Source organism: Rhinolophus ferrumequinum, chromosome 8, assembly GCF_004115265.2.
Source record: "Rhinolophus ferrumequinum isolate MPI-CBG mRhiFer1 chromosome 8, mRhiFer1_v1.p, whole genome shotgun sequence".
Lineage (NCBI taxonomy): Eukaryota > Metazoa > Chordata > Mammalia > Chiroptera > Rhinolophidae > Rhinolophus > Rhinolophus ferrumequinum.
The window spans coordinates 82,410,305-82,435,679 of NC_046291.1; the positions used below are offsets into that span (position 1 = coordinate 82,410,305).

A 25,375-nucleotide genomic window follows, 5' to 3' on the forward strand; every position below is an offset into this window, starting at 1 on the left:
CGAGCTAGCTCTACTTGAGGTCGGAGATGAATTCTTAGACACTTTATCATTTTCTATGGCATATATTGGGTGGTCAATAAACATTTGCCAAGTGAGAATCACATGTTAACACAGAACAGGGACAGAGTTTGCTATATGCTCGCGGTTCTCAGCTCTGGATGCCCATTAGAGTCACCTGAGGATCTTTTTCAAAAACACCCGGGCCCCATCCCAGAGCTGTGGATTAATTTGGATCTAAGGTAGGGTCTGAGCATCCTACCTACCCCGACCTAATGTTTTAAAGACTTCACAAATAATTCTAATGGACAGCTAGGGCTGAGAATCACTGATATTAGCCATTGTGATACGAGAAGACCAGCAGGCAGATCAGCAAGTGGTCTAATAGGTGCTGCCATTTTGCTTTCTCTTAGAGCAATGGTTCTCAAAGCATGGTCTCCATATCAGCATAGTCCAGCAACCAGCCATCTAGGCGACTCTGATGCTTGTTAAAATTTGGGAACCGTCACAATAGACAAATAGGTTGAACTAAAAATGACAGTGCTGAGAATGTCTTAGAGAAATTGATTTGAAGTATATTCAACTCAAAACATATTTCAGGTTATACTTTATGAAACAACTCTCCTGGTCCATAGTTTTTCTGACTGTTATCCTTTTGGCACCTAAAAGAAAATACATTTCAGCATATACAGTATAAAAAATACTCTGTTAAGACCAGGCAGGGGCAATGACTGCAGGCGGCACTCCCCCCACAGAAATCCTTGGCCTGGAGGAGGGCAGCAACCACATCTTATCCACTCCTGTCCCATTGCTCTATGATTTGTGGTGGCCCTTAATGCTTGGGCAAGAGATCTGTTATGCAACTTACTTTCCACGCATTGTAAAATAAAAGGTGGTAGGAACTTCAAACCACAGGTCCAACTTTCTAACCAGGTTTGCAGGGCTTCTTAAGAAGCCAGGGTCAAAAGTGGGTGTTCCTCTGTTCTTAGACATGGGATTGTGGATGTAGAATGAGGACATCCTCACCCTGTCCTCCCAAATGTGCTTCCTCAAGTGCTCCACCATGGATCTGCCTCAGCCTTGGAGGGTGAGGGGTAAGAGGGCAGTGGCAGTTGGTGGTGGCAAGGGGGAAGTGACAAAGGGAAACTTTGGGGTTGGTGGCAATAGCAGAAGTGGTGACTGACAGCACATGATGTGGTGAGGGGTGATGCCATGACTGTCACACCCCACTGTGATAGGCGCCTTGTTTGCCACACCTTTATCCAGGATCCATCAGAGGGACAGGCAGATTCATATTGCTGGTTGAAACATGATTAAGACCTAACAAAGTAAGACTGGTTGGAAATGTGGGCCTGGAAGCAAATTTCTCCAAGTGCAGTTCCCATGCTACCTACACTGAAATCACCAGAGGGCACTTGCTAAGGCTGCAGCTTCCTGGACCCCACCCCAAACCTACTGAAGCAGGAAGTCTGGGTAGGAAGTCCAGAAATGTGCACATGAGACAAGTCCCTTATGTGACCCTGGTACAGGTGGTCCTTAAGATCTGCCCTTCACTAAAGCTGTCTGGACATCATTTGGTGGATTTGAAATTTGAAGTTACTTAACCTTTGTAACATCGATTCTGGGAACTGCAGGAGATACAGAAATAGGTCTTAAGATACAAAGAGGACTTCACCATCATGGTATTAGTAACAGCAGTAGCAGTGGCATTGGCAGAATAGTGATAGCTAAACTAACACACACTAAACTGTAACAAGGTGGAATGAGGTAGGAAAAGTGACAAAGAAGGCCTATGAGCATTTAGAGGAGAAAGATGAAAACTCGGGGTTCAGGAAAGGCATTGGAAAAGGAGGCAGCCTCTCATTTTTTAAATAGCTTCTTTCGCTAAAACAGGAATACATATAGTATAACAGTCTGTGTTACTTGTACACATCTGAGATCATTTTTGGAGGAATGGGGAGAATGTCAACAGGAAGGAGAAAGAGCAGGACTCCAGGTACAGGGAGCAACATAAGCAGTGCCCTGTATTGACTAGTATGTCTGCCTTCTCTGGAATTTGTTCTTAGTAAGACTCCTCTAGGGCCTGGGAGTTAGGGAGCAGGTCCTCTTTCAGGCTAGCTGACGCTTTATAAGTTTATAGTTATTGTGTCCAGTGATTTTTTTATAATTTTTTTCTGGTTCCATAATGTATATAAAATTGGGCTATCAAATAATTAGATAAATAATGATACAACATCATGCTGCTTTAAGGGAAAGAGTACAGACGTCTGCAGTTCACTTTGAAATGCATCCCAAAAATAAGGCGGAACAATAAGAGGGATGGATAGATGGATGATAGATACGTAATAAACAAGCAGAATAAAATGGTAATGGTAGAATCTAGGTAGTGGGTATATATGGGGGTTCCCTGTAAAAATTCGTTCAATTTTGCTGTGTGTTTGAAATTTTTCATAATAAAATTGGGGGCGGGGGAGATGGAGGGAATTAATGTTCCGTTTCCATAGGTCATGTGACCTTGAGCAAGTTTCCACTTGACTTGTCTGGGCTTCATTTTGCTCTGCTATCAGGAGGATTGAACTAGTTCATCTCTAAGCTCCCTTGTGGCTCCCAAATTCTCTCACTCCTTCCCTCCTGACAAGGAACATAGAGTTACTACCTCAGAGAGGAAGTCACCATGACTTAGCTCAGCTAATAAAGGTAGTTAATCTTGCTCAGAGCATGGCAGAGATGACCTAACTGGGACCCAGACAGAGTTACCCTGCCGTCTGTGGTTCTAGAGCAGGTGCTGTGCGAGTCAGACCTTGAAATTTGTTTTGAAACCGACCACCTGTTACTGTGATTGTGTGGCTGTTTTCCTGGCTTATGGGATTTTACTTCAGCTGTTGTTCTCAGGCAAGAGTTTATTTCCTCTAGGAATCTACCCAGTTCACTTGTCCTAAACTTAGCATTTGTGTGTACTGATCTTCCGGAGACTGATTCAACTATGCAAAACTGAGTAGTCTGCCAAAGTCCTGAAGTCACCCACAGACTTCAGTAAGGGAGGCTTAAGGGGGAAAAGTAAAAATCCTCTTTCAAGTCTTTTGTTACAGATAATCATCTCTTTGAATTTTGCTTCAGGAAGAAGTAGCGAAAGGATCAGATTTATAGCTGCTCCAGACTTTTTTTTCCTGTTAACAGACAGCATAATGCTGAGTCAGCACTTCCTTGGCATTCATTGCTTCACTGAAAAATTCTTGTGCCTGTAAAATTTTACTGCAGGTTAAAACTTGTCAAAGACTCCATTTTTCTCTGATAGCTTGAAGGGAATTGTATGATTGGGGACTAAAATGGACCTTCATGTTAAGTAGCCCAACCCTTCGTTTTAGAACTGAGGTATATGAAGCTCACTGACATTATTATAAAGAGACTTGCTCAAGATCATAAATTTTGTTAAGGACTGAGCTAGAAACCTATTTATACTGCATAGTGTACTTGTATACATGAAAAATAAAAGAAACTTTAAAAAGTTTGCTTATAAATATTAGGTTATTTTCTTTAAAAAAAAAAAGAAAAAGTCACGGTGTTCTAGTTTCCTATTGCTGCCTAACAAACCACCACAAAACTGAGTGGCTTCAAAGAACAATTTATTATTATCTGTCATGGTTCTGTGAGAGAGAATAATACTTGGCTCGTCGAGGCAATTCTCACTTGGGGTGTTTCATGCAGTTGCAATAGCTGGTGGCTGGGGTGAGACATCTAATAAGACAACTCACACGTCTGGTACCTGAACTGGGGTGGCTGGAAAAGCTAGAGGGTGATCAGACATCTCTTTCTCTCCGTAAGGATAGGTTGGGCTTCTCACACATGGTGGTTCCAGGGAACATGGCAGCTAGCTTCCCCCAAACAAGTGTTTCACGTGGACATGGGAGGTGTCTTGTGAACCAACGTGTCTTGGCTACACAGGACCAGCCTAGATACATGGGAGGGGACAATAAAAGGGCATGAACACTAGGAGGCAGGTCTCACTGGGGACCATTTCTGGAGACTACCGATTACATGATCGCACTACTACTCGTTAGCGATGAAATATTTTGATATTTTAATAAACAAAGAGTGAGAAGTCATTTTAAAACTGATTGTTTATGGTAGGGTGACACTAGGGGCCTCATGGTCACCTAGTGGATGGATGCAAGGACATGGAGTTTGGAGCAAGAAAAACCTGAATTCAACTCCAAGCATATCATTTACTAACTGTGAGACCGCAAGCAAGTACTTTAATTATGTTTGAGTCTGAATTTCAACATGTACATAATTAGAATAACATTTAGTTCAAAGTATTATCTGTAAGAATTAAATAATGGGTGTTAAGCTCCTCACACATAACAACTGCTCGATACATTTTGGCTCCGCTTACCCTCAGCCATCTCTGGAATCCAAAAATCTAGCCAGGTATTTATTGAACACATGTTTGAGTGTGTCTGGTGGGCCAGGTTCTGTGCCAGGAGGTGGTGATTCGAAGGTCAATAAGACATGTTCCCTTCCTTCAAGGAGCTCATACTCTAGGAGGAAGAAAGGCAGGAGAAAGTGGGAGAAGAATAAACATGCATCTACCCTAGCAAGTGAGGTACTAAAATGAAGGCAGATTACATGGTAGATTGGGACCACAACAGAGAGAGGAGTCTACTCTACAGAAGTCAGGGAAGGCTTCATGGAGAAGCCTTATAATACTGAGCAGCATCACGAAGAACAGGAGTTTGCCATATGCAGGAGGAGGGTAAAGAAAAATCAGTACAGCAGAATTAGCATGTGCAAAGGCACAGGAGCACAAAAATCATCAAGAAGTGAAAGCAGTTAGTAGCACTGAAGCAAAGGACAGTGGGAAATGAAGTCAGGTAGAAGCATAGATAAGGGGGCCACTTTGGAAGCCATCATGGTGGCCTCAGCAAGAGATGATGAAGGCCTGAGGAGGAGCTGTAGTAGAGATGAAAAGGAGGAGAGGGATTCGAGAGAGATCTAAGGAGTAAAATAGAAGGACTGGTTGGCTATCCAGAAGGAGGGAGGAATCCAGAGACAATGCCTAGATTTCTGGCTAGGACAATGCAGTGGATGCTGTAGTCATTAGCTTGTAGACTACATCCAGGAGAAGAGTGGGTGGCGGTGTAATGAATTTAGTTTTGAACACACACCAAACTTGAGATGTCTGCAGGACATTCAGAAGAGAATTGTTCCACATGCAATTGAATTTATGAGTCTGGAGTTTGTGGGAGTCGGTTGGGCAGGAGAAAGAGGTTTGGGAGTTACTTGACAATTTGGAGAAGACTTTTCAGAAGTTAATCTTTTCCAGGCTAGCCAAGTAAATAAATGATGCCTGCAGTTGTAATGATTGCTTAAACAGTGTAGCTTTTGGCTTGAAAGACTTTTTTTCTTTTTCTAAATTGTCTTCTTAATTAGAAGATGTAAGCAAAGGAAAGTAAGCATAGCAGTTGGTAAAGGACTGCAGGAGTACACCAAGCAGGGTCAAATATCTTACAATTCCCACAGTAAAAAAAATATATATTTTTTTTTCTTTAATTCCTGTATAACAAACTAACAATACCCATCAAACCTTAATTAACAGTCCAGTTAGTTAATTCCATAATAATCACAACTAAATCATATGCAGGCATACCTCGGAGATATTGCAGGTTCAGTTCACAGACCGCCTCAATAAATGGAGTCGTAATCTTTTTGCTGGTGAAGGGTCTTGCCTTCAGTTTGTAAAAACCAAAAAACAAAAACAAAAACACACAACATTTGTGAAGCACAATAAAACAAGGTACAGCCCTTGGTCATGGAATCTGATTCTTCCTAGCTTATAAAGGTAGTAAATAGAGCAAGGGTCTAATAAAAGTGACAGAATTTTTGAGACTTTGGTGTAACTACTTTCACTAAAGATCAGCTTCACTTGTACTTACTCTTCTCAACATTCTGTAAAAGCAATCATTAGCAATGAGGGGTTATGAGTTCTAATTCCCATTCTTCTGTAACATAATTGGTTCTCAAACTTTTCGGAGCTTCAGAATCTCCTAGAAAGCTTTTTCTTTTTTAAATCCAGATTTCAGAGCTCTATCCCCAGTTACACTTACTCAGTCGGTCTGGGATAGAGCCCAGGTATCTATAGTTGTTAACAAGTATCTCAGGTAATTCTGATAAAACTGTATGACTATAGGCAAACCAAATCATTTCTTAGGGCTCAGTTCCTTTATGTATAACATAGGAGTGACCCTGCCTTGCCTACTTTTCAGGGCTTTCTTGAAGTCCAGAACTACAGTGATACATGTGGAAGGGCTTTGAACACTGAGGGTTCTCTATACAGAAAAGATGTTGGTTTGACTAGGGCAATGCATCAGAATCACCTAGAGGCCGTGTTAGGATGCAGGTTGCTGGACACCACCATTTAAATGAATTATTAAGTTGCTGAATCAGGGTTTCTGATTCCATATGTCTAAGCCCTAGAATGCACCTTTCTACCAAGTTTCCAAGATTGATGACGCTGCTGGCCTGAGGACCAAGCTTTGAGAACCACTGCTCTGGGCCTCAGAAGTACTGGTCTTAGGCCAATTAACTGAAAGCTATTGAGTTGGTTCAGAGGGCTCCTGATCTTACCTTAGAATTGTCTGGGCATAGGTTTTCACAGTTCATGATCCCCAAAACTTGATTCATTCATCCAACAAACATTTACTCAGCACCTTCGATACGGCGGTCATTGCTCTGGGCACTGGAAATACAATCCTCAACAAAATGACCCCAAAATGAATTAATACAATGATTTGAGGGAACAGTAAGTGCCATGAAAAATTTAAAACAAGATAATGGGCTACAGAGCAGCTGGTGTGGGAGTGTTTCTTTATAGACAGTGGTCAAAGAAGCCTCCTCTAAGGAAGTAATATTTAAGCTGACACCACAATGAAATAAAGGGGAAGCCACACTAAGAGGGGGCAAGAACACTCCAGGTAGAGGGAACGGTGAGTGCAAAAGCTTGGAGCCTGAATCACTGACTGCGCAGTACAGTGCTGTGGGCTGAGACCAGAGAACTGGGCCGGGCAGAAAATGTGGGAGCCTGCAGGCCTTGGTGGTAGGGATTATGAGTCAGGTCTGTAGTATGGTATAGACCCGCCCTCCCCAAATTTGAATGTACAAGCAAATCAGTGAGTTTCCCCTTAAATGTGGACTCTGACACAGTGGTCATTGGGTGGGGCCTGAGAGTCTGCATTTCCATCCAGCTAGATGTTGCCGTTACCTCTGCTGGGATCCAGACCACACTTTGGCAAGAACATAGAAAATGTGAGGAAATAAATAGGTTCTGTCATCCTTTAATTAGGGAAAATTGGTATTTTCCCCGGAAGTGTGGATAAAAGTCAAAAGGAATGGTGGAAGATGGGGTACTAAAGAAAAATCATAATGTTGGGGAATTCCAGACACTGAAAATTATTATTCAGGAGGATCTATGGTGTTCGTTCCTTTTAGCATACAAATCAAAAAGATTAAAATATTGTCACCAAAATAAAGAATCTCAATTAAATAAGAATTCTCTTGGTAGTTTATTTCGAAGCAACTGGAATACATTTCCAGGGTAAGTTTGTTTCCTCAGTTGAGTACTACGCCTTCATCCTTGGCTCCCACCAACCCTGTTTTTCCCTTGCTTGCAAAAGTCGTGAGCGTTCCACACCCTCTTTAACCTCCCATGGTTCTCTATGGCTGCTGCCCACAGCCAGAGCTCAGAGCTCCCTGCCACTGCCCCTCGCACACATTCTCCCCAGCCTTTCTGCCTCCATCCCCCTAGTAAGAGCATAGGACTTTGGGGGCAGGGGAAGCAGAGGACTAAGGACAGCAGGGAGAAGCGGGTATTGCAGGGACCTATTACCTCTGCGGTAATTGCCGAGAGTGCAGCCTTGAAAATACAGCCAGAATCTGCTTCTGCTCCCGTGTCTGGGGCTGGCGTGGGAACTGAGTAATTTTATGTTATAAGCCATATGGCTTTTCTTTTAAGGAATAATCTTCCTAGAATGCATCCAAGAAGTGCAGCACAGTCAAAAACCAAAAATCTTAAAATCGGATGCCTCTTTTTGTAAACTTCGATATCTCACGATAGATCCCTTGTTTGTTATCAGAAGCACGTGTTTCCCAAAAATTTCCTGTTTTTTAGATGACTTGTGAATTGAAAATTTTGTCTGTGGAAGGAAAGCCACATTATTGAAGCCGTAAACAATAGAATGACTGTGGCTTTAATCCTTTGAATAAGGCTTTGTTTCCCATTGACCGAAAACTTCCTAAAGGAAGGAAAGCTAGGAACATTCAGGAAGGATTTGTATTTTATTTTACAACAGCTTTGTGGAGGGGAAAAATCATTTGGAAACCTTAGACTCCCTTTCCTGGTTCGTGGGCATCAGAACACACAGCCATGCTGGGCTCTGGCTGCAGACAGTGGCTTCCCACCCACCAACGACTTCCTGACCCCAGTGCCAGTTTTGTGTTGTTATTGTCACACGGACACCAACAGACGTTCATCCTGTGCCAGAGTTTCATACATTCCCGGGGCAGGCTAGGAACAGGTGCACCCACTGTTTATCTCAATTTGCTTACACAGATCAAAAACGTTCCCCTAATATACTCCACGTGTCTTATATTTTGTACTCCATAATTCATGAGTTATCTGTTAATTAAAGAGATGTAATAATAACAATTGCAAAATTAGTCATCATCCATTGAACTCTTAAATTACTTTAAATTCCCTCCCTGTATTTTCCTTTACTTTATACACAAACAATCGTTTTCTTTAAAAACTAAAGTGAAATCAATTAGCTGAATCGTCCTTCCAATCTGGGGGAGAGGATCTGTGGGTAAGAGAAGCTGGCCTTAAATCCCAAAATGCTGACGTGGCCAGTCTTGCTTTGTGCGGATTCTGTGCCGGAGGCATAAATTATGGAGCCCACTGCACAGGCTGTCAGGCCCCATTGCAGAAGCGTAAAAGGCGTCTTGGACACCTGCCCCTTCTGAGATTCTGAGTGATATCATCCTCATTTATTAATCCCTACTGAATGAAGAATACCATACACCCCACCTCATGGCCATCAGCCCTGAGGGCTTTGCCTCATGTATCTGGGGACATAATTTAGATATTCGTTATCCTGGGAATTGTTTCAGGTAGCAAATCCTAATTATAGGCCTGCTCCATAAGTGACTTCCCAGAGACAGAAGGTGCAGCTGAGGTTAGGTTTTGGTCTTTGTCAACTGTAATTGGAGAAGGCAACACCTCTTCATCCACGTGGTCCTGCCTGTACAGCATTACCTGTGCCAGCCGGAACAGCCAGCCTCCCACTCTGTTACGGACACACGGGGGAAAAGAGACTGGGCCTTGACTGAAAGATGGGATCTATTTCTAGTGCTTTCCAAAGCTGTGCCTGCTTTGTCTTAAGTCAGGGAAGGCCTCCAAGTTACTTTCAGTAAAATAAGATTTAAAAGGCTCTTTGTATATTAGAGTTTTTTAGTCTTTTGTCCAAGCACGGACTCTTCTGAGTCTGTTGATAATTATGAATCATATCCCCCCCAAAAAAATGCACATACATGTACACACAAAATGTTGCATACCATTTCAAGGGGATCATGAACTCCTCAGATTAAGAACATTACAGGGAAACTTAGATACACTTTAAATTTATCGAAGTTAATTTCATACCACATATTTCCAAAGCGTTTAGGGGATGAAAGCAAATAAGGAAGGGGCTAAAAGACAGGACTTTTCTAAAATAGCTAGTCTTCCTCTTGAGCAAACATTGAGTAGTAGAGCATGAAACACCAGTTCCACCCTTTGCAGTTTACTCTCTAAGGCCGCATGGTAATTCATGGCTATATAGATGTCTAATATATCCTGTGTATGTAAATAATAGGTGCCCTGATGGATGCTTGGTGTGTATGAGGCAAGAGGTTTGCCTATAGGACTCATTTATTCCTCACAACAACCACACAAGGTTAAATATCACTAACCCATTCACTCTACAGCTGAGGACAGTGAGACTCAGAAAAGAAAGCAACTTTCCCAAAGCTACACAACAATTAAGCAGCAGAGATGAGGCTCTGATCCCAGAACTGCCTGTCTCCAAAAACTTGCTCTGAATACAGCATGAGAATACAGACCTATTGGATTTTATAGTTAGCGTTTTTATTTCCTTCAGAGTTTTGAGGCAATTTTCAGGCAGATAGGAAGCAGAAAGACTTTGAGGCTATTGGAAGCAAAATCACACCCCGTTACAGTGATATCTCTAGAATGGCTACCTAGGAGGGACCTAAAGGCAGTAGTAGTAGTCCCTTTGGAAAGTGGCACCAGGAGCTTGTCTTAAAGCAGCAATTGCATAACAAGCACAGAGGATTCCATTCTCCCTCTGCTTTATGTCTAACTGGCACGGCTCTGGCTGCGCCTGTCCCATTATTAGAAGCAGCCGCTGCTCATACCTGGCTCTCACTGTCCAGAGGGCGTGTAAAGAGCTCTGTCCCACACTAGCACCTCCGTGGTCCTCTCTGACAGCTCTGCTGCTCGGCTCCCTCCTTCTGGTCCCTGCCTGCCTGTTACTCTGCTGCCCTCTGCGGTAGCTGCCGGAGGAGGAACCTGGGGAAACTCGGCAAATGCTCTCTTCCACCCCGAACGATGAATACAGAAATAGTCAAGCGTTGAGACTTTGTTAACATTAGGCTTTTCTAAATGTAGGTGGTAGCATGGGACATAGCCCAGAATCTAGTATAAATGAATGAGGCGATCAAAGTCTTAAAGGACTTTCTCAACTAAAGTAAGAGGATCAAGAAACATAAGTGAAAGAAACTGCACTCACCAAAATCACTCTAGGATTAACATGATGAACTTGAGGCATTATTTATGGGAGGCAGCGGCTCAGCATGTGGCTCTGAAATCTAATGCTTGGGTTCTGATGGTGATTCCACTATTTGCTGTTGGACTTTGCACAAGTTACCTCACGTCTCTGTGCCTTGGTTTTCTCATGTGTAAAATGGGAATAATAATAGTACCTAGCTCAAAAAAGTTGTTCTAAAGATTAAATATATTAGTAAATATATAACATTTACAGCAACGCCTGGCACATCATTAAGCATTCAAAAAGCGTTAATCAGTATTGTGATTATCAGCCATTTTCATAAACACTAATGGGTGAACTATTGTGTCCATAGAGCCAAAAGGAGATTGTGAAGATCCAAAAAAGTCAGTTATATTGCCTTACAGAGGTCTGCGGGTGGTAAGGTAAGCAAGCAAGTGACTTTGGTGCAAGACCTTAAAAACAAGATGAATGGAACCCCAGTGATCCAGTTAGGGAATTGCTGCATTACAAACCACCTCAAAATATAGTGGCTTAAACTAACATCAATTTGTTTCTCTTGTTTCTATGGGTTGATCAGGCAGTGCTAGTTCAGAGAGTTGGCTAGGGTCCCTAGTTGGCTGCAACATCCAAAATGGCCTCATTCACATCCCAGCTAGGAGCTCAGCTGGGATTTTTGACCAATGTCTTTGGTTTTCCTCCAGGAGCCCTCTTCATATGGCTTCTTGGGCCTCCTCACAGCATGGCAGCTGTTTGTAAGAAAGAACATTCTGAGACATGAAGGCAGAAGGTGCAGATTTCTTAAGGCCCAACCTCAGAGGCTGCACAGCCTCACTTATGCTGCGTCCTGTTGCTCAGAATACATCGGTTCCAGAACCTCTGCAGATTCTCAAGACCCTTATAAAAAAATGGCGTAGTATAACCTACGCACATCCTCCCGTATACTTTACATCATCTCTAGATGACTTATAATACCTAATGCAATATAAATGCTATGTAAGTTATTGTTATGCTTATTGTCTAGAGAATAATGAAAGAATAAAAGTCTGTTCATGTTCAGTATAGACACAACCATAGTAGGCTTAACTAAGAGAGCTGACAATTAAGTTTGCGAACTCATCCTAGAAAACGTGCTCCATACCTCATGCTGAATATCACTATAGTCACCTTTGAAGTACTCCCCTTGGGAAGCTATGCACCGAACGCCAGCATCTAGTTCACCCTTCAAAGCAATTTTGGAACTCTTTTTCTGGAATGGCCATCAGATCTGTTGTCATATTATTCTTGACGTCCTGAATGTCATTAAAATGTCTTCCTTTCAATATTTCCTTTACCTTCAGGTAAAGAAAGAAGTCATAGGGGGCCACATCAGGTGAGTAGGGAGGGTGTTCCAATCCAGTGATTTGTTTACTGGCTAAAAACTCCCTCACAGACAGTGCCTGTGAGCTGGTACATTGTCGTGATGCAAGAGCCATGAGTTGTTGGTGAAAAGTTGAGATCGTCTAACTTTTCCATGCAGCCTTTTCAGCACTTCCAAATAGCAAACTTAGTTAACTGTTTGTCCAGTTGGTACAAATTCATAATGAATAATCCTTCTGCTAGCAAAAAAGTTTAGCAATGTCAGTGCAACAAGTTCGTGAACTTAATTGTCACACCTTTCTGTGTGTGTGTGTGTGTGTGTTGTGTGTGTGTGTGTGTGTAGTACATGTCAGTAACAATGTAATTTTTTTTCCAAATATTTTTGACCCACAGTTGGCTGAATCCATGGATGTGGAACCCAAGGATATGGAGAGCCAACTACAAGTTATTGGCCAGTCTAGATTCAAAGGGAGTGAATATAAATTCTACTTCTTGATGAGGGAGTAGCACGGTTACATTGCAAAAGAACATATAGGATGGGAGGTGTTGTTGCTGCCATCCTTAGAAACATGATCTTCCACAGCTCAGGAATAGTGAGGAACTAGATTTTCTTAACAACATTTGGATTGAGTGACTCAATTAGGAAGACCAATCTGAGTTTGAATCACAGAGTTACCTACTAAAATGAAAAAGTAAATGGAATTAAGTGTTTTAATATAGCACAACGTGCTTATATGTGATTTAAATAAGGTTATTCTTCAGAATATGGAAAACAGTTTCTTTGGGTCTAAAGTTATATTCAGAAACATTAATGAGAATAGATAAAGGACATTAGGTTATAAAAAATGTATTATTATTATTATTATTAGAGCATTTCTAAAAGCAAAAACTTTTCCTAAAAGGAAAGGTAAATGATAAAACTACATACTCCCTGAATAGTGACAATGGAGAGTTTATAGTGAAAAATTAAAGTGAACAAAGTTAAAGTGAAGAAAGCAGAAAATAACAAATGAGTATCATGTGAATAATGAACAGGAAAGGTCAGACAAGAGACCCACGAGAATAATAGAGTAATCACTATTACTGAGATTTTGATTTTTCCCCACCTCCTGGCTCATGAACAATTCTTCTAAAAGTGTGATATACTTTACATTTGCTTTGTATTTTACATTTTGATTTATTGGGGGAAGGAGCTTTAAAGGCCTTTATAGAATTTCTGGATATGGCTACAGTCATATGTAGAATTACAAAATAAGATTAGAGATAACATAGCCAAATGAATTATTATTTACCCTGAACTCTCCAGTTCCCCACAATTGTAGAAAGTCTAGTCTTTGAGATAAGTTAGAGACAGATAATGTTAAAAAGGCAATAGCAGCAATATTTGGGTAGATTTTTCAGTGTTGGTGAGAAGAGCAAGCAATGAGAAAAGACATCAAGATTTGGGGCCTAGATCATAAATGAATGGTGTTTCCTAGAGTGATTAAGAAGATAAGTAGAAGGGAAAGTAAATTCTGTATTGCAGGGAAGATTACAAAAAGAAATTTGTGACTGAAAGAATATTTGAAGGCAAAGTAACAACTAGTTGGCATTTTCATAACATACTGATATCCCCGACTTACTTTATTTGGGAGAGGGGCCCCACTCATTCTCCTTTTATGAGACTATAACTTTTTATTATTCATTTTACTGTTTGTCATTTATTGAGTTGTTTCTACCCAGTGTGTTTACAACTCACATAAATTACTGAAGACAATCAAATGTAAAGAAACAAGGCTTGGAAATGCAACTTGAAAATGTCATTAGAATCTAGTGGCAGCTGCACAATGAATGTAAAGCAATCGGAAGCGTCTTTGATAAAAGGCAAATGAAAAACAAGGGAAATGAGTATTTAGATGACTCAATGGAAAACTCTTTTCTTGTAATAAAAGGTGGTTTTAAATCGGCCAGCAGGGAAAGAGGATAAGTTGTCTAATTGAGAAACTAGACAATCCATCAAGAACAGAATGCAAAGAGGAGGAAGAGGTGAAGTTCTCATGGGAATAGGATATAAAATTCATGACAACGGGCCTTCATGGAAGACGAAGAACAACATAACAATGTGTGCTATGTATTATTTGCATAAACTCCAAAGAACTTGGCACCGTCTACATTTTGTGCATCACAATCATAAACCAGGAAGTAGGAAAAAAAGCATTTCAAGCAGCCAAAATAGGGGTTGGAGTATTCATCTTCACACAAGGGAGTCCCCAGATCCTTACTTTACAAAGAATTCCAATACGCTTAGCTACTATCCCTTTTTCCAAACCCAACCATTTAAAATGGGATTCAGATTCAACATTTACATGTTATCTACTCTAATAATAGGTCACATTTGTTGAGCATTAACTATGCATCAAGCACTATTCTAAATTCAATCTGGATGGACTTATATATCACCATAGCAACCTGAAAGATTAAAGACTAAGATTATCCCCATTTTATAGATTAGGAGATTGAAACATAGAGAGGTTTTAGAAAGTACCCCAAAACACCCAGCCAGTACCGAGTAGAGTTGGGATATAAATGCAGACTAGTCAGGTTCCTACATCTTCAATAACTAGGCTACCTCTTCTCAAACTTGAGTGTGCACCAGGATCCTTTAAAGGGCTTTTAAAACACAGAGTACTGAGCTCCACCCTCTGAATTTCTGACTCACTTGATCTGGGATGGAACCAGAGACTTAACATTTCTAATAAGTTTCCAGGTATGTTAGTTTGTTGGGGCTGCCATAACAAAGTACCAAAGAATGGGTGGCTTCAACAACAGAAATATATTTCCTCACAGTTCTGGAAGCTTCAAGTCTGGGATCAAGGTGTGGGCAAGGTTGGTTTCTTTTGAGGCCTCTCTCCTTGGCTTGCAAATGGTTGGCTTCTCCCCGTCTTCACACAGACATTGCTCTGTGTGTGTCTATGTCCTAATCTCCTCTTCTTGTAAGGACACCAGTCATACTGGATTAGGGCCCATGCTACTGATCTTGTTTCAACTTTATTAGCTCTTTAAAGACCCCATCTCCAAATACAGTCACATTCTGAGCTACTGGGATTTAGCCTTCAACATATGAACTGGGCAGAGGAGAGAGACACAATTCAGCCTATGATACCAGATGATGCTACGGCTTGTACTGCTCATCTAGGGACCACAATATCAGAACTACTGAACTAGGAGATAGTATGTGCCCTGGACTATCCTGGCTGGCTTTATGTGTGTTTTCTCATTTCAATTATTTTCTCATTTAATCCTCACAAGAGAAAAATACCATTATGTTCATTTTCTCGAAAAAAATTGGAAATCAGAGATGTTAAATGACTTTCCTCAATTCACACAGCTGGTGTCGTAGACGCCGTTGAGTGAACTAGTATTACTACTATGACCTGTTTCTACTCACAGCACTTTTGATGCCAATTCTATGGGTTTTCCACACCAGGCAATGCCCCAGATCCCTGGAGACACCCACTGGGTGTTCTGCAATTCAAATGAATACTAACACTAACTACCTGGAGTTCGCACAGACCCCACAAGTTAAGGCTCAGCCGACAAGACTGACTACTTCAGAGGCCAGCTGAAAGTAGTGGGTCCCCAGGTTACCCACACTTCTGTCTGACTTGGCTACGAAGCATGACCCCCCTCCTCAGTTTTGATAATTTGCTAGAACAGTTCACATGACTCAGGCAAGCATTTTACCTACTATTACTCTTTTATCATAAATGATAGGTTGGTGCAAAAGTCACTGCGGTTTACAAAGTTAAAAATAATTGCAAAAACCGCAATTACTTTTGCACCAACCTAATATTATAAACGATACAATAGGACAGTCAGATGAAGAGGTACATCGGGCAAGGTCTAGAAGGATCTCAGGTATTGGAGCTTCTGTCCCCCTGGAGTTTGGGGTGAACCACCCTCCTGGCCCATGGATGTGTTAACCAACCCAGAAGCTCTCATTTAGGGTTTTTATGGAGGTTCCACTATGTAGGCACGGTTGATTAAATCATTGGCCATTGGTGATTAATTCAATCCTCTGCGTCTCTTCCCTCCCCAGAGGTCAGGGAAAATTCCAACCCTCTAATCATGCTTGGTTCCTCTGGCAACCAGCCCCCATTGGAGCTATGGAGGAGGCTTTCAGTTACCAATCATCTCATTAACATAAATTCAGTTATGGTTGAAAGGTGCTTGTTATGAATAACAGAAGACACTCCTATCACTTCTATCAGGAAATTACAGCCCAGTAACTGGTTCAGGCATAGGCATATAATCTAATTCTAGCCAAAATGATAGGAATGAAAGTTTCATGCCAGGGTTTTGAGGACAGGTTTCTGTGTCTAAGAGAGAAGAACAAGAAGATAGAGGTTCTTTCATTCTCTGATGCTGCCATGACTAGATGTGACGCCTGAATTAACTGCAGCCATCTTGTTACCAGCCTGAGGACGAAACCTGCAGAACTGAGAGAAAGAACTGCTCAGTCCTTGATGACGTTGCTGAATGGCTGGATCAACCAAACCTGAACTCTCCCTTTCACTATGTGAGCAATAAGTCTGAAACAATCTGAGCCAGGGTTTCTCCTCCCTGCAGCCAAGAAGCATCCTACCTGATTGAGCTGGTAAACAAGGGTGCTAAGATTTGAATTACATGCCCACATGAGAGAAGTAATAGCTGAAAGAAAGACAGCAAGGCTAGAGCCAGAATAAATTTTCAGTACAAGAACTCAAAAAGTTTGGCAGTTCACAAAAGGACCAATACTGTATGGTTCTACTTATGTGAAATATCTAGAGTAGTCAAAATCATGAAAATAGAGAGTAGAATGATGGTTGCCAGGGGTTAGGGGAGGAGGAAATGGTGAATTTTTATTTATTTATTTTTTATCAGCACAGTGCTTCAGTTTTGCTAGATAAAAACGTTCTACAGATCTGTTATGCAACAATATCAATGTAGTTAACACTGTTGAACAATATACTTTAAAAAGCTTAAGACGATATATGTTATATTATGTGGAATTTTTTTAAATCACAATTTAAAAAAAACAGCATGGCAAACTGGAGTCATTTAAGCCCACACATCAGAGGCCCAGAAGACATTACTCTGTCACATAGATCGCTGACCTTGTTCCTTCCACCTTAAAGCCTTCACACTGGTGTTCCCTGCCTGGAATGCTATTTCCCCAGATATACACGTGGCCACATCTCTCACTGCTTTCAAATCTTCTAATGTCACTTTCTCAGGAGGTCTACTCTCACCACCATTTCTAATATTGCAACCCACCCCACCCTCCTGCCCCAGCACACCCCATGCCCCTTATCTTGCTCTACTTTTTCTTTCTTTCTGATTATCACTTTCTAACATGTTACACAAGTTACTTATTATATTTATTATTTATTGTCTGCCTCCCCCCCTCTAAAAATTAAGATCCCTAAGAGCCAGGATCTTTATCTACTTTGTACCCTGATGAATCCCAGTGCCTAGGCTAATGCCTTCTACGTAGTTAGCACTCAAAAATAATTGTTGAACGAATGAATGAGCATTGGTGTTCATCATTGTAACAACAGGTCATCTCCTAAGAACTTTGTATACACTGACATTATAAAATAAAACGCGAAACATGACTTCTGTGCTAAGATGGCAAATCCAGTTTTGCTCCTGCCCCTAATTCTATGAAAACTACAATCAAGAGGATGGGAGAACAGAAGGGGAGAAAACACCTCCACTATGTGAGAAGCTGAAGAGCAGACAGACTGATGGCAACCAACTTTGTACATGTGAAAAGGTGAATCCTAGGATAGCAGTCAGGAAAGCTGAGAATCAACCTAATTTATACCATAGAAACCTCAAAAGACTCAGGACGGCAGTATGAAGTACCTCTGGAAATGTAGGTGGGGAGTGGGTTATAATAAATATTTAGGGGAAGCTACATGAGAAGTCCGATCCCTGCATCTCTCCCTGCTCCACTCTTTTGGCAAGAGTCCCATCCGGCCCTGACGTAAAGTATTCTCTGAAGAGGGAGAAGGAATGGGTTCTTGGACTTTAATAACTGGGTACTACACTAAAACTATGGGGATTCAGTGATCAAATGCATGTTGAATGTTGCATATTCCCAGAACACTGGCAGATCTTTATTCTTCAGGCAGGAGATTAAAAGAGTTTTTTCCTGAACAATGTGATCAGCCAAGAGGAAAGATCTAAATTTACTGATACCTGGGGTTGTCCATCAAATGGCCCAATCAGATCATCTTACAGTTAAACTCAAAACTGACAGATCCCATTCAAGTGCTAAGAGTTTCTAATTAGCTTTCTAGTCCCCACTTTTAACATAAGCAGACAATCAAGGATTCACACACACATACACACACACACACACAATATTAAAATATCACAGTTTACAGAAAATAACAATAAATAAATAAATAAGGATTCATCAGACAGCTGAAGTGGGTCTGTAACATGGAAAATAGAGACCAAAAACAAACAAAAAGCAACTTGTAAAAAATGCGCTCTGAAGAAAGAATACTTCAAAAATTACTGTCCCCCCAATCACCTTATTAATACGCTCAGAAAGATAAGAGTTTGCATTCATGTAAAAAGATCAAAATGTTATTCTTTTAAAGGGCCATTCAGAGAACAGAAAAGTGCTTTGGGAAATTATAAACATGATGCAGAAATGAGAAAATCTCAATTGAAAGATTAGAAGATAAAGGTGAAGAAATCGCCCAAAAACAGTTCCAAAGGCAAGGAGATGGAAAATGAAGAGCAATGATAAGAAAATTAGAAGACCAGCTTAGAAAGGCCAATATTTAAATATTAAGATTTCAAGAAAGAGAACAGAGAGGAAATCAGAAAGAGAGAGAAACATCAAAGAAAATTTTCACAGAATTAATTAACGAGTTTCCAGATGGAAAGGCCCTTATCCAGCACAATGGTGAATTTAGACCCACAGATGGTAAACACTGTGAAATTCCAGAGCATTAGGAACAAAGAGAAGGACCATTGGTAACTTACTTAGCAGATACCCTGCAAAATTCTTTTTTCCAAGGGGAAAAAAACCACATAAAGTAGTTCCCCCTTAACCACTAGTGGTATGTTCCAAGATACCCAGTGGATGCCTGAAACTAAGGATAGTACTGAACCATACATATATTGTTTTTTCCTATACATACATACCTATGATGAAGTTTAATTTATAAATTAGGTACAATAAGAGATTAACAACAGTAACCAATAGTAAAATAGGACAATCATAACAATATACTGTAATAAAAGTTATGTGAATGTGGTGTCTCTCAAAATACCTTCCTGTACTGTACTGTACTCACCCTTCTTGTGATGATGCAAGATGCTAAAAGGCCTACATGATGAGATGAGGTGAATGATGTAGGCATTGTGATGTATCGTTAGGCCACTACTGACCTCGGATTATTTACTAGCAGTAAATGCCTAGGTGTCACTTGTTTCAGAGGATTCCTTGCTGAAGTCTTCCTTGCTGAAGTCTTCCCAAAGGCTTAGTGTTTTCTGGAGCAAACACATCACCATCAATCGAAACACATTTTCTGTTCACGTCTTCCGCCCACAAATGGCCTTTTCCATCTAAGCACTTATCACTCACTGTGGCCCTTTCAGTTTGTGACCTCTTTCAGTTTGAGGTGAGAAAGCAAAACTAGCAATACTGGCACGAATTTCTTTTTCCTTCTTCACAATTTCACAGATTGAAGATTCGTTCTTACCGTAGATCTTAATAAACTCAGCAAATGATTTTTTTTCTTTCCTTTTTGAGAACTTTCACCCTATTATTTACAGGAAGCACTTTACAGCTTCTCTTTGGTATATCAGAATTGCCATCATCACTACTTTTTGCTTTGGGACCATTATTAAGTAAAATAAGGGTCACTTGACCTCACCGAAATAGCTACTAAGTGACTAATGTGCTGGGAGCATAGACGGCATGGGGACGCTGGACAAAGGGCTGAGTCAAGTCCCGAGCAGTATGCTTCGAGATTTCATCATGCTGTTGAGAATGGTGTGCAATTTAAAACTTATGAATTGTTTATTTCTGGAATTTTCCATTAAATATTTTCAGATAGTGGTTGACTGTAGGTAACTGAAACCATAGAAAGTGAAATGGTGGATAAGGGGGGACTGCTGGAAAAGGACTAGGAATCACAATGTTTCAAACCTCTTATCAACAACACCTAGAACTGGTCCTCGGGTGCCTACCTATAGTCATTTTACTGGTCCCTAAATGTATAGTTTGGAATGGACACATTTGGTAGTTGACAGAATCCCACATTCGTTCCTGTCAAGACAGGAACATACAACACAAGTCAGGGCAAGCTCAAGCTCTGATTGATTCAATCAGTAAAAATACAACAAGCCACTGTCAGGTTTAGATAGATTTGTTATTTATTTAGACAGAGAAAAAAAGAATAAGCCAAAAGTGCTAGCTCCCTGTAATCCTTGTCCTACGCACCAAAAAGGACATTGAAACAAAAGGGACTGAATCACTGCAATGTGAGTTATGAGGCACGCTGCTGCTGAAGACCACTTCTAGATTCCAGTTATGCAGTTTATATTGTGTAGTTACATTGGTGGGGGCGGGGTGACAGAAAGTCTCATACCTTATACAGTCTCCCAGGGGAGAAAAGGAAGCCAGTGGGCGATGGCCTCTCACGCCATTCTATTTCAGGAGGATCACAAGACATGTTTCCAAGACTCAGATTAGCTGCAGCTCAAGCCAGCTCTTGCCTATATTGCTTATTTCGATACCTGCAAGGTGGTCAGGTGACGTGGTGGAGCTGCTCCTTTACAGTGCCTTGGGATAAGGCTATCATATTGCAAAAAGCTACGAGTAACAGGAAACCTCTAGATTTCCTTCTCCAGTCCAGCTAGGATAGTAAATCATAAACAATGTCACATCCCCAGAGGGAAGGGCAGAGATTAGTGTAACCCTTAAAGACCTGATAATGGAGATAGTCCGATCATATTTCTATTTCCACCAGTCTGGCTCCTGCAAAAACCAAATTCAGGAGGTTGGCAGTAAACTACTGCAAATTCAACCAAGGTGTAGCTTCAGTTGCAGCTGTGATAGTTTTCCTAGAGCAGATTCACAAGCCCTCAGGCACATGTTTCCCTGTCCCATAGCTTCTGAATCTGACCCCATGATTCCAGTAAAATTAACTCTACCCCAAGCTCCAGGGGGCATGTTGCTTAGGTTAAGCCAATTAGAACATTCAATTTCCCTGGCCATGGTTATTGGGTCAGTAGTGGACATGAGCCTTTGGCTGGTCCAAAGTGAGTCTTAGGACTCTTGCTGGGAATGCACATATTTACCAATATGACAACAATTTTCACATTTCTTTATCATTAGTTACATGCTGCCTTAGTAATTGGACTATGTATTCTTGAGAACAGGAATCACGATTTACCTTTCTCTTGCCAGAACCTGGCATACTGGTTGGCACAGTATAGATGCTTATAAATAATCCCTGATCAATTAAATGGGAAATAAAATTTTACTCCTTTTCTTCAAACTTCCCTCCTCAAATTTCAGGGTGACCGATCCGTCTGGAAACCACCTTCAACTATTGGCACCTCTGTCCTTCCCTCCATCCTGATGCAAGGATAAATAAATTTGCCCCACATTGGTCTGACTTTCAAAAAAATTACCAGTGAAAAATATCCTCATTTGCCTGTGATGTGTGATGGTGTTTGTGTGGCTACTCAGGGCAGATCTCTTCCGGACTGAGCAGCAGCATCAGCACCAAAACCCCCACAATTGCGTGAAGCAACTACCTACCTCTTTGTGACTGCACCAGACTAGCCACGTGCTACTGGAAGAGCCTCACTTCCATGAGCAACTCGCGATCCCTTACCAAATGGGGCCTTACAATGTCCAGAACAACCAAATAACCTCCAGGACTATTTTAACATTCCCATTCTCCTCAAATTGCCAAGCTCCCTTTTCTCACCCACCCATCTAAACCCCAACCGCACAATTCATGAGTTAGCCTCTTCCTCTAGAGAAGACAGAAGTCATCAAATGGAAGTGCTCTCATTTTCCTGAAACCAGACATCTACAACTACCCTAGCCTCCTCTCCTCCCGTTTGTGACAGAGGAACTGATCCAACACCCCTTGTCCCAAATCCTATGCCTTGAATACTAACTCTCATTTTAAAAAATCTTATACCATCTCTCAATCCTGCTCTGTCTTGCGGACTCGTATTCATCTTTTTTCATGAATCCTTCTTATTAGTTTAAATGCACTCAAGTCTCTCTCTCAAAAAAAGTTTCACTTGACCTATTCCCCGTTAGGGGTGGAGTTCCGCCGAGCGCCAACTGGTACCGTGAAACTTCGCCTCTCAGAGCCAGTTCCGCGAGACTGTAGCGAATTCCCGGGATTTCCCTCTAACTCCAGCTGAACACTCGTAGGGGCGGGGCTAGAAGACCTTAGCTCCGGGCCGCCCATCAGGCAGAGCTCCGGGATCTCGAGAGAGCTGCGGTCTCGCGATCTTTCCGGAGCCGACTCCACGCGGAGTGGCAGCGCGTGTGCTCTGACTGGAGTGCCGGGAGGGCGGAGGCTGTGCGGGAGCGAGACGACCCTTTGGCCTGCCCTACGGAAGCCTACGAGGGAGGGTGGTGACCACTGCCCTGTCCCGCTGTCCCGATGCCCAGCGCCAACGCCAGCCGCAAGACTCAGGAGAAGCCGCGGGAGCTCATGGACGCGGCGGAAGTGGGTTCCCACCTTCCTCGGGCGTGGGAAGCAGACCCTTGCGCCGGGTCGCGCTGAGGGAGGGAGTAGGGTGAGCTGGACCCTGACCTCCGGGGCCCTCTCTGCACTTTGCCTGCAGGGGCCTCACGGGGCCTCCAGAGGTCTTGCCCGAGCCGCGTGGGCCGACTCACTCCGGATCGCATTTCTTCCAGGGCGCCTGGAAAAGGCCTGGCTTACAAGAAGCGTGTCCCGTGAGGGGGTGAACGTGAAGCACCCCCTGCTCCGGAAGTAGGAGCGGCGGGGTCACACTTAGGCCTCCCTGGGTTCGGCACGTCCTTCACGTAATCCACCACCCCGGAAAATTTTAATGCCCACTGCTAATCGATTCTTAGCCCTTGTTTTCCAAATGTTTTTGCACCTAATGACAGTACTTCGTAAAAAGATCTGCCAGTGTGTTTAATGACCATTTTCCGTGTGACAGCTTTGAAGAACATTTGCCACTTTTGTCTCCTTTCTCCAAGTGACCCAGTGAGGGAGGTAGGAAAGTTTGCAGAGAATGTGTTTGACATGAAGTGACCCAAATCACCTGGGTAGTTGATAACATCCCCTGGCCTTTCAGTGCTTTTCAGAAATGAAAGTTTGAAACCATCCTACAAGTTACATGTGCTGTAGTAAAAGTGACCTTAATCACTACCCGAGTCTTAATTTTTCTCTTGTGGAATTTTGAATTTGTGATAAACTACTTAAGGAATAGGTAATTTTAAGAATATTAGGTGGAATAAGGGTTGCTGAAATAAGAGCAGTAACCCATTTATGCTGCCCTAATGCTATTTTGTGTAACTTTATCTCTCTAGTAGGGATGGGATTATCTTTGTATTTAAGGGGTATTTTTTTATTGTTAGCCCCCCCAAAAAAAACCCCACAAAATGTGCAGCAAGCATCCTAACATGTTGCCTGGTTTATTTTGGTATAAACACAACATCCAGTATCCTTCATGTAAAGGAGAGGATTCCAACAGATAGCTATAGAGTGACAGAAACTAATTGTTTCATACATAAATTACCTTGTAAAATCTAAGGAAATTATTTTGTGTATTCTTATCTGATTAATTATATAAACTACCAGTACACCATTGCACATAACAGTAGGTCTAGATAATAAGGTAGACATTGTAGCAGTTATGTCATTTTACAGCTAGAAGGATCTTAAGAGATCACTTTAGAGCTAAAGTGAGATTAAAATAAAAGGCCACTTACCTATTTAATAAGTATAGTATGTAAGTAGTAGTCTGGATCCTAGGTCTTGCTTCCTGTTCCTGACTTTAAATCTGCAACAAGCAATATGTTATTGTCATTGGCCAACCACTTGCAACTTGGTATGCTGAAGCTGATTTTTAGAAACAGGACATTGGCGGATTTTTTGATGTTTTCCAAAAGGAAAATTGTAGTTCGCTTGTATCCAGCATCTCCAATTATTACAAAAACTGTGGACCTCTGGTGCTCAGAAAGCTTACCCAAAAATGTTGGTTCTTTTTGAACATCTCTTCCTGCAATAGGAAGTTAATAAAACTGTGGTACTTCATCCTACTCCCTTCACAGAGGAAATTTATACCCTTGCTTTGAGATAGTTTATTCTCATTTTGAAGAACATAGTTATAGTGTGTTGTACATTGTCATTTTATCTGACTGAGAGTGCTATTATGTATGGTATATCCATCCAAGAGTGATGATCTTCAAAATAAACTAACCAGAAATTGGGTGCTTATCCTTTTCTTATAGAATACATAAGTAAATGATATGACAGATTTCCACGCTATAAAACTACTGACTCTGAATTAATAAAATGGTCCTGAAAGTTAAAATGAATGAATGTTTACATACTGTTATTTATGTTTACAATGTTATTAGTGTTTAAATAATTCATAATGCAAAAACATTTTTTGTAGGATTATGCTAAAGAAAGATATGGAGTATCTTCAATGATACAATCACAAGAAAAACCAGGTTAGTAGCTGGCTATGTGATAATAAAGATTTTTTTCTTTCTAATTCCAGGAAAAGTCTTCATGAAGTTTTAATTTAGGTTGGCATAACTCTGAAAAGCTTAAATGACATTGATAACCCAAGCAGATGCTATAACACTACGTAAACATTGTCAGTTTAGGGTCCCTGATCTAGAAAAGGAAGAAATTACGTTAAATGAATGTATTTTAAATGGTAAATTATATTAAAAAGATATTCCTAAATGATTAGGTAAAAGATTTAATTAAAATTTAACTCTTGCCCAAGAGATAAAAGAAGAATGGTTAAAAATAAGTGCTTTCATCATGTGTGACCTTTTTGCATGCTTTATGAAGCTACCTTCTTTACTTTTCCCCCTTTATTATATTTCTTTGAAATTGACTTGCCACATGTTAATCATTTCTCTCAGACCTGTAAGTTTTCTACTTGTA

At 41.2% G+C, this 25,375-nt stretch overlaps 1 protein-coding gene across 1 annotated transcript in view; it reads left to right on the plus strand.

Moving 5' to 3' along the window:
• Positions 1–22,704: 22,704 nt before the first annotated feature.
• Positions 22,705–25,375, plus strand: part of DARS1 (aspartyl-tRNA synthetase 1) — a 49,298-nt gene continuing 46,627 nt past the window's right edge. The window contains exons 1-2 of the mRNA XM_033112739.1: positions 22,705–22,945; positions 24,870–24,927. Of these exons, the coding sequence (XP_032968630.1) occupies positions 22,880–22,945; positions 24,870–24,927 (124 nt within the window). The 5' untranslated portion in view covers positions 22,705–22,879. The remainder of the gene's footprint in view (positions 22,946–24,869; positions 24,928–25,375) is intronic.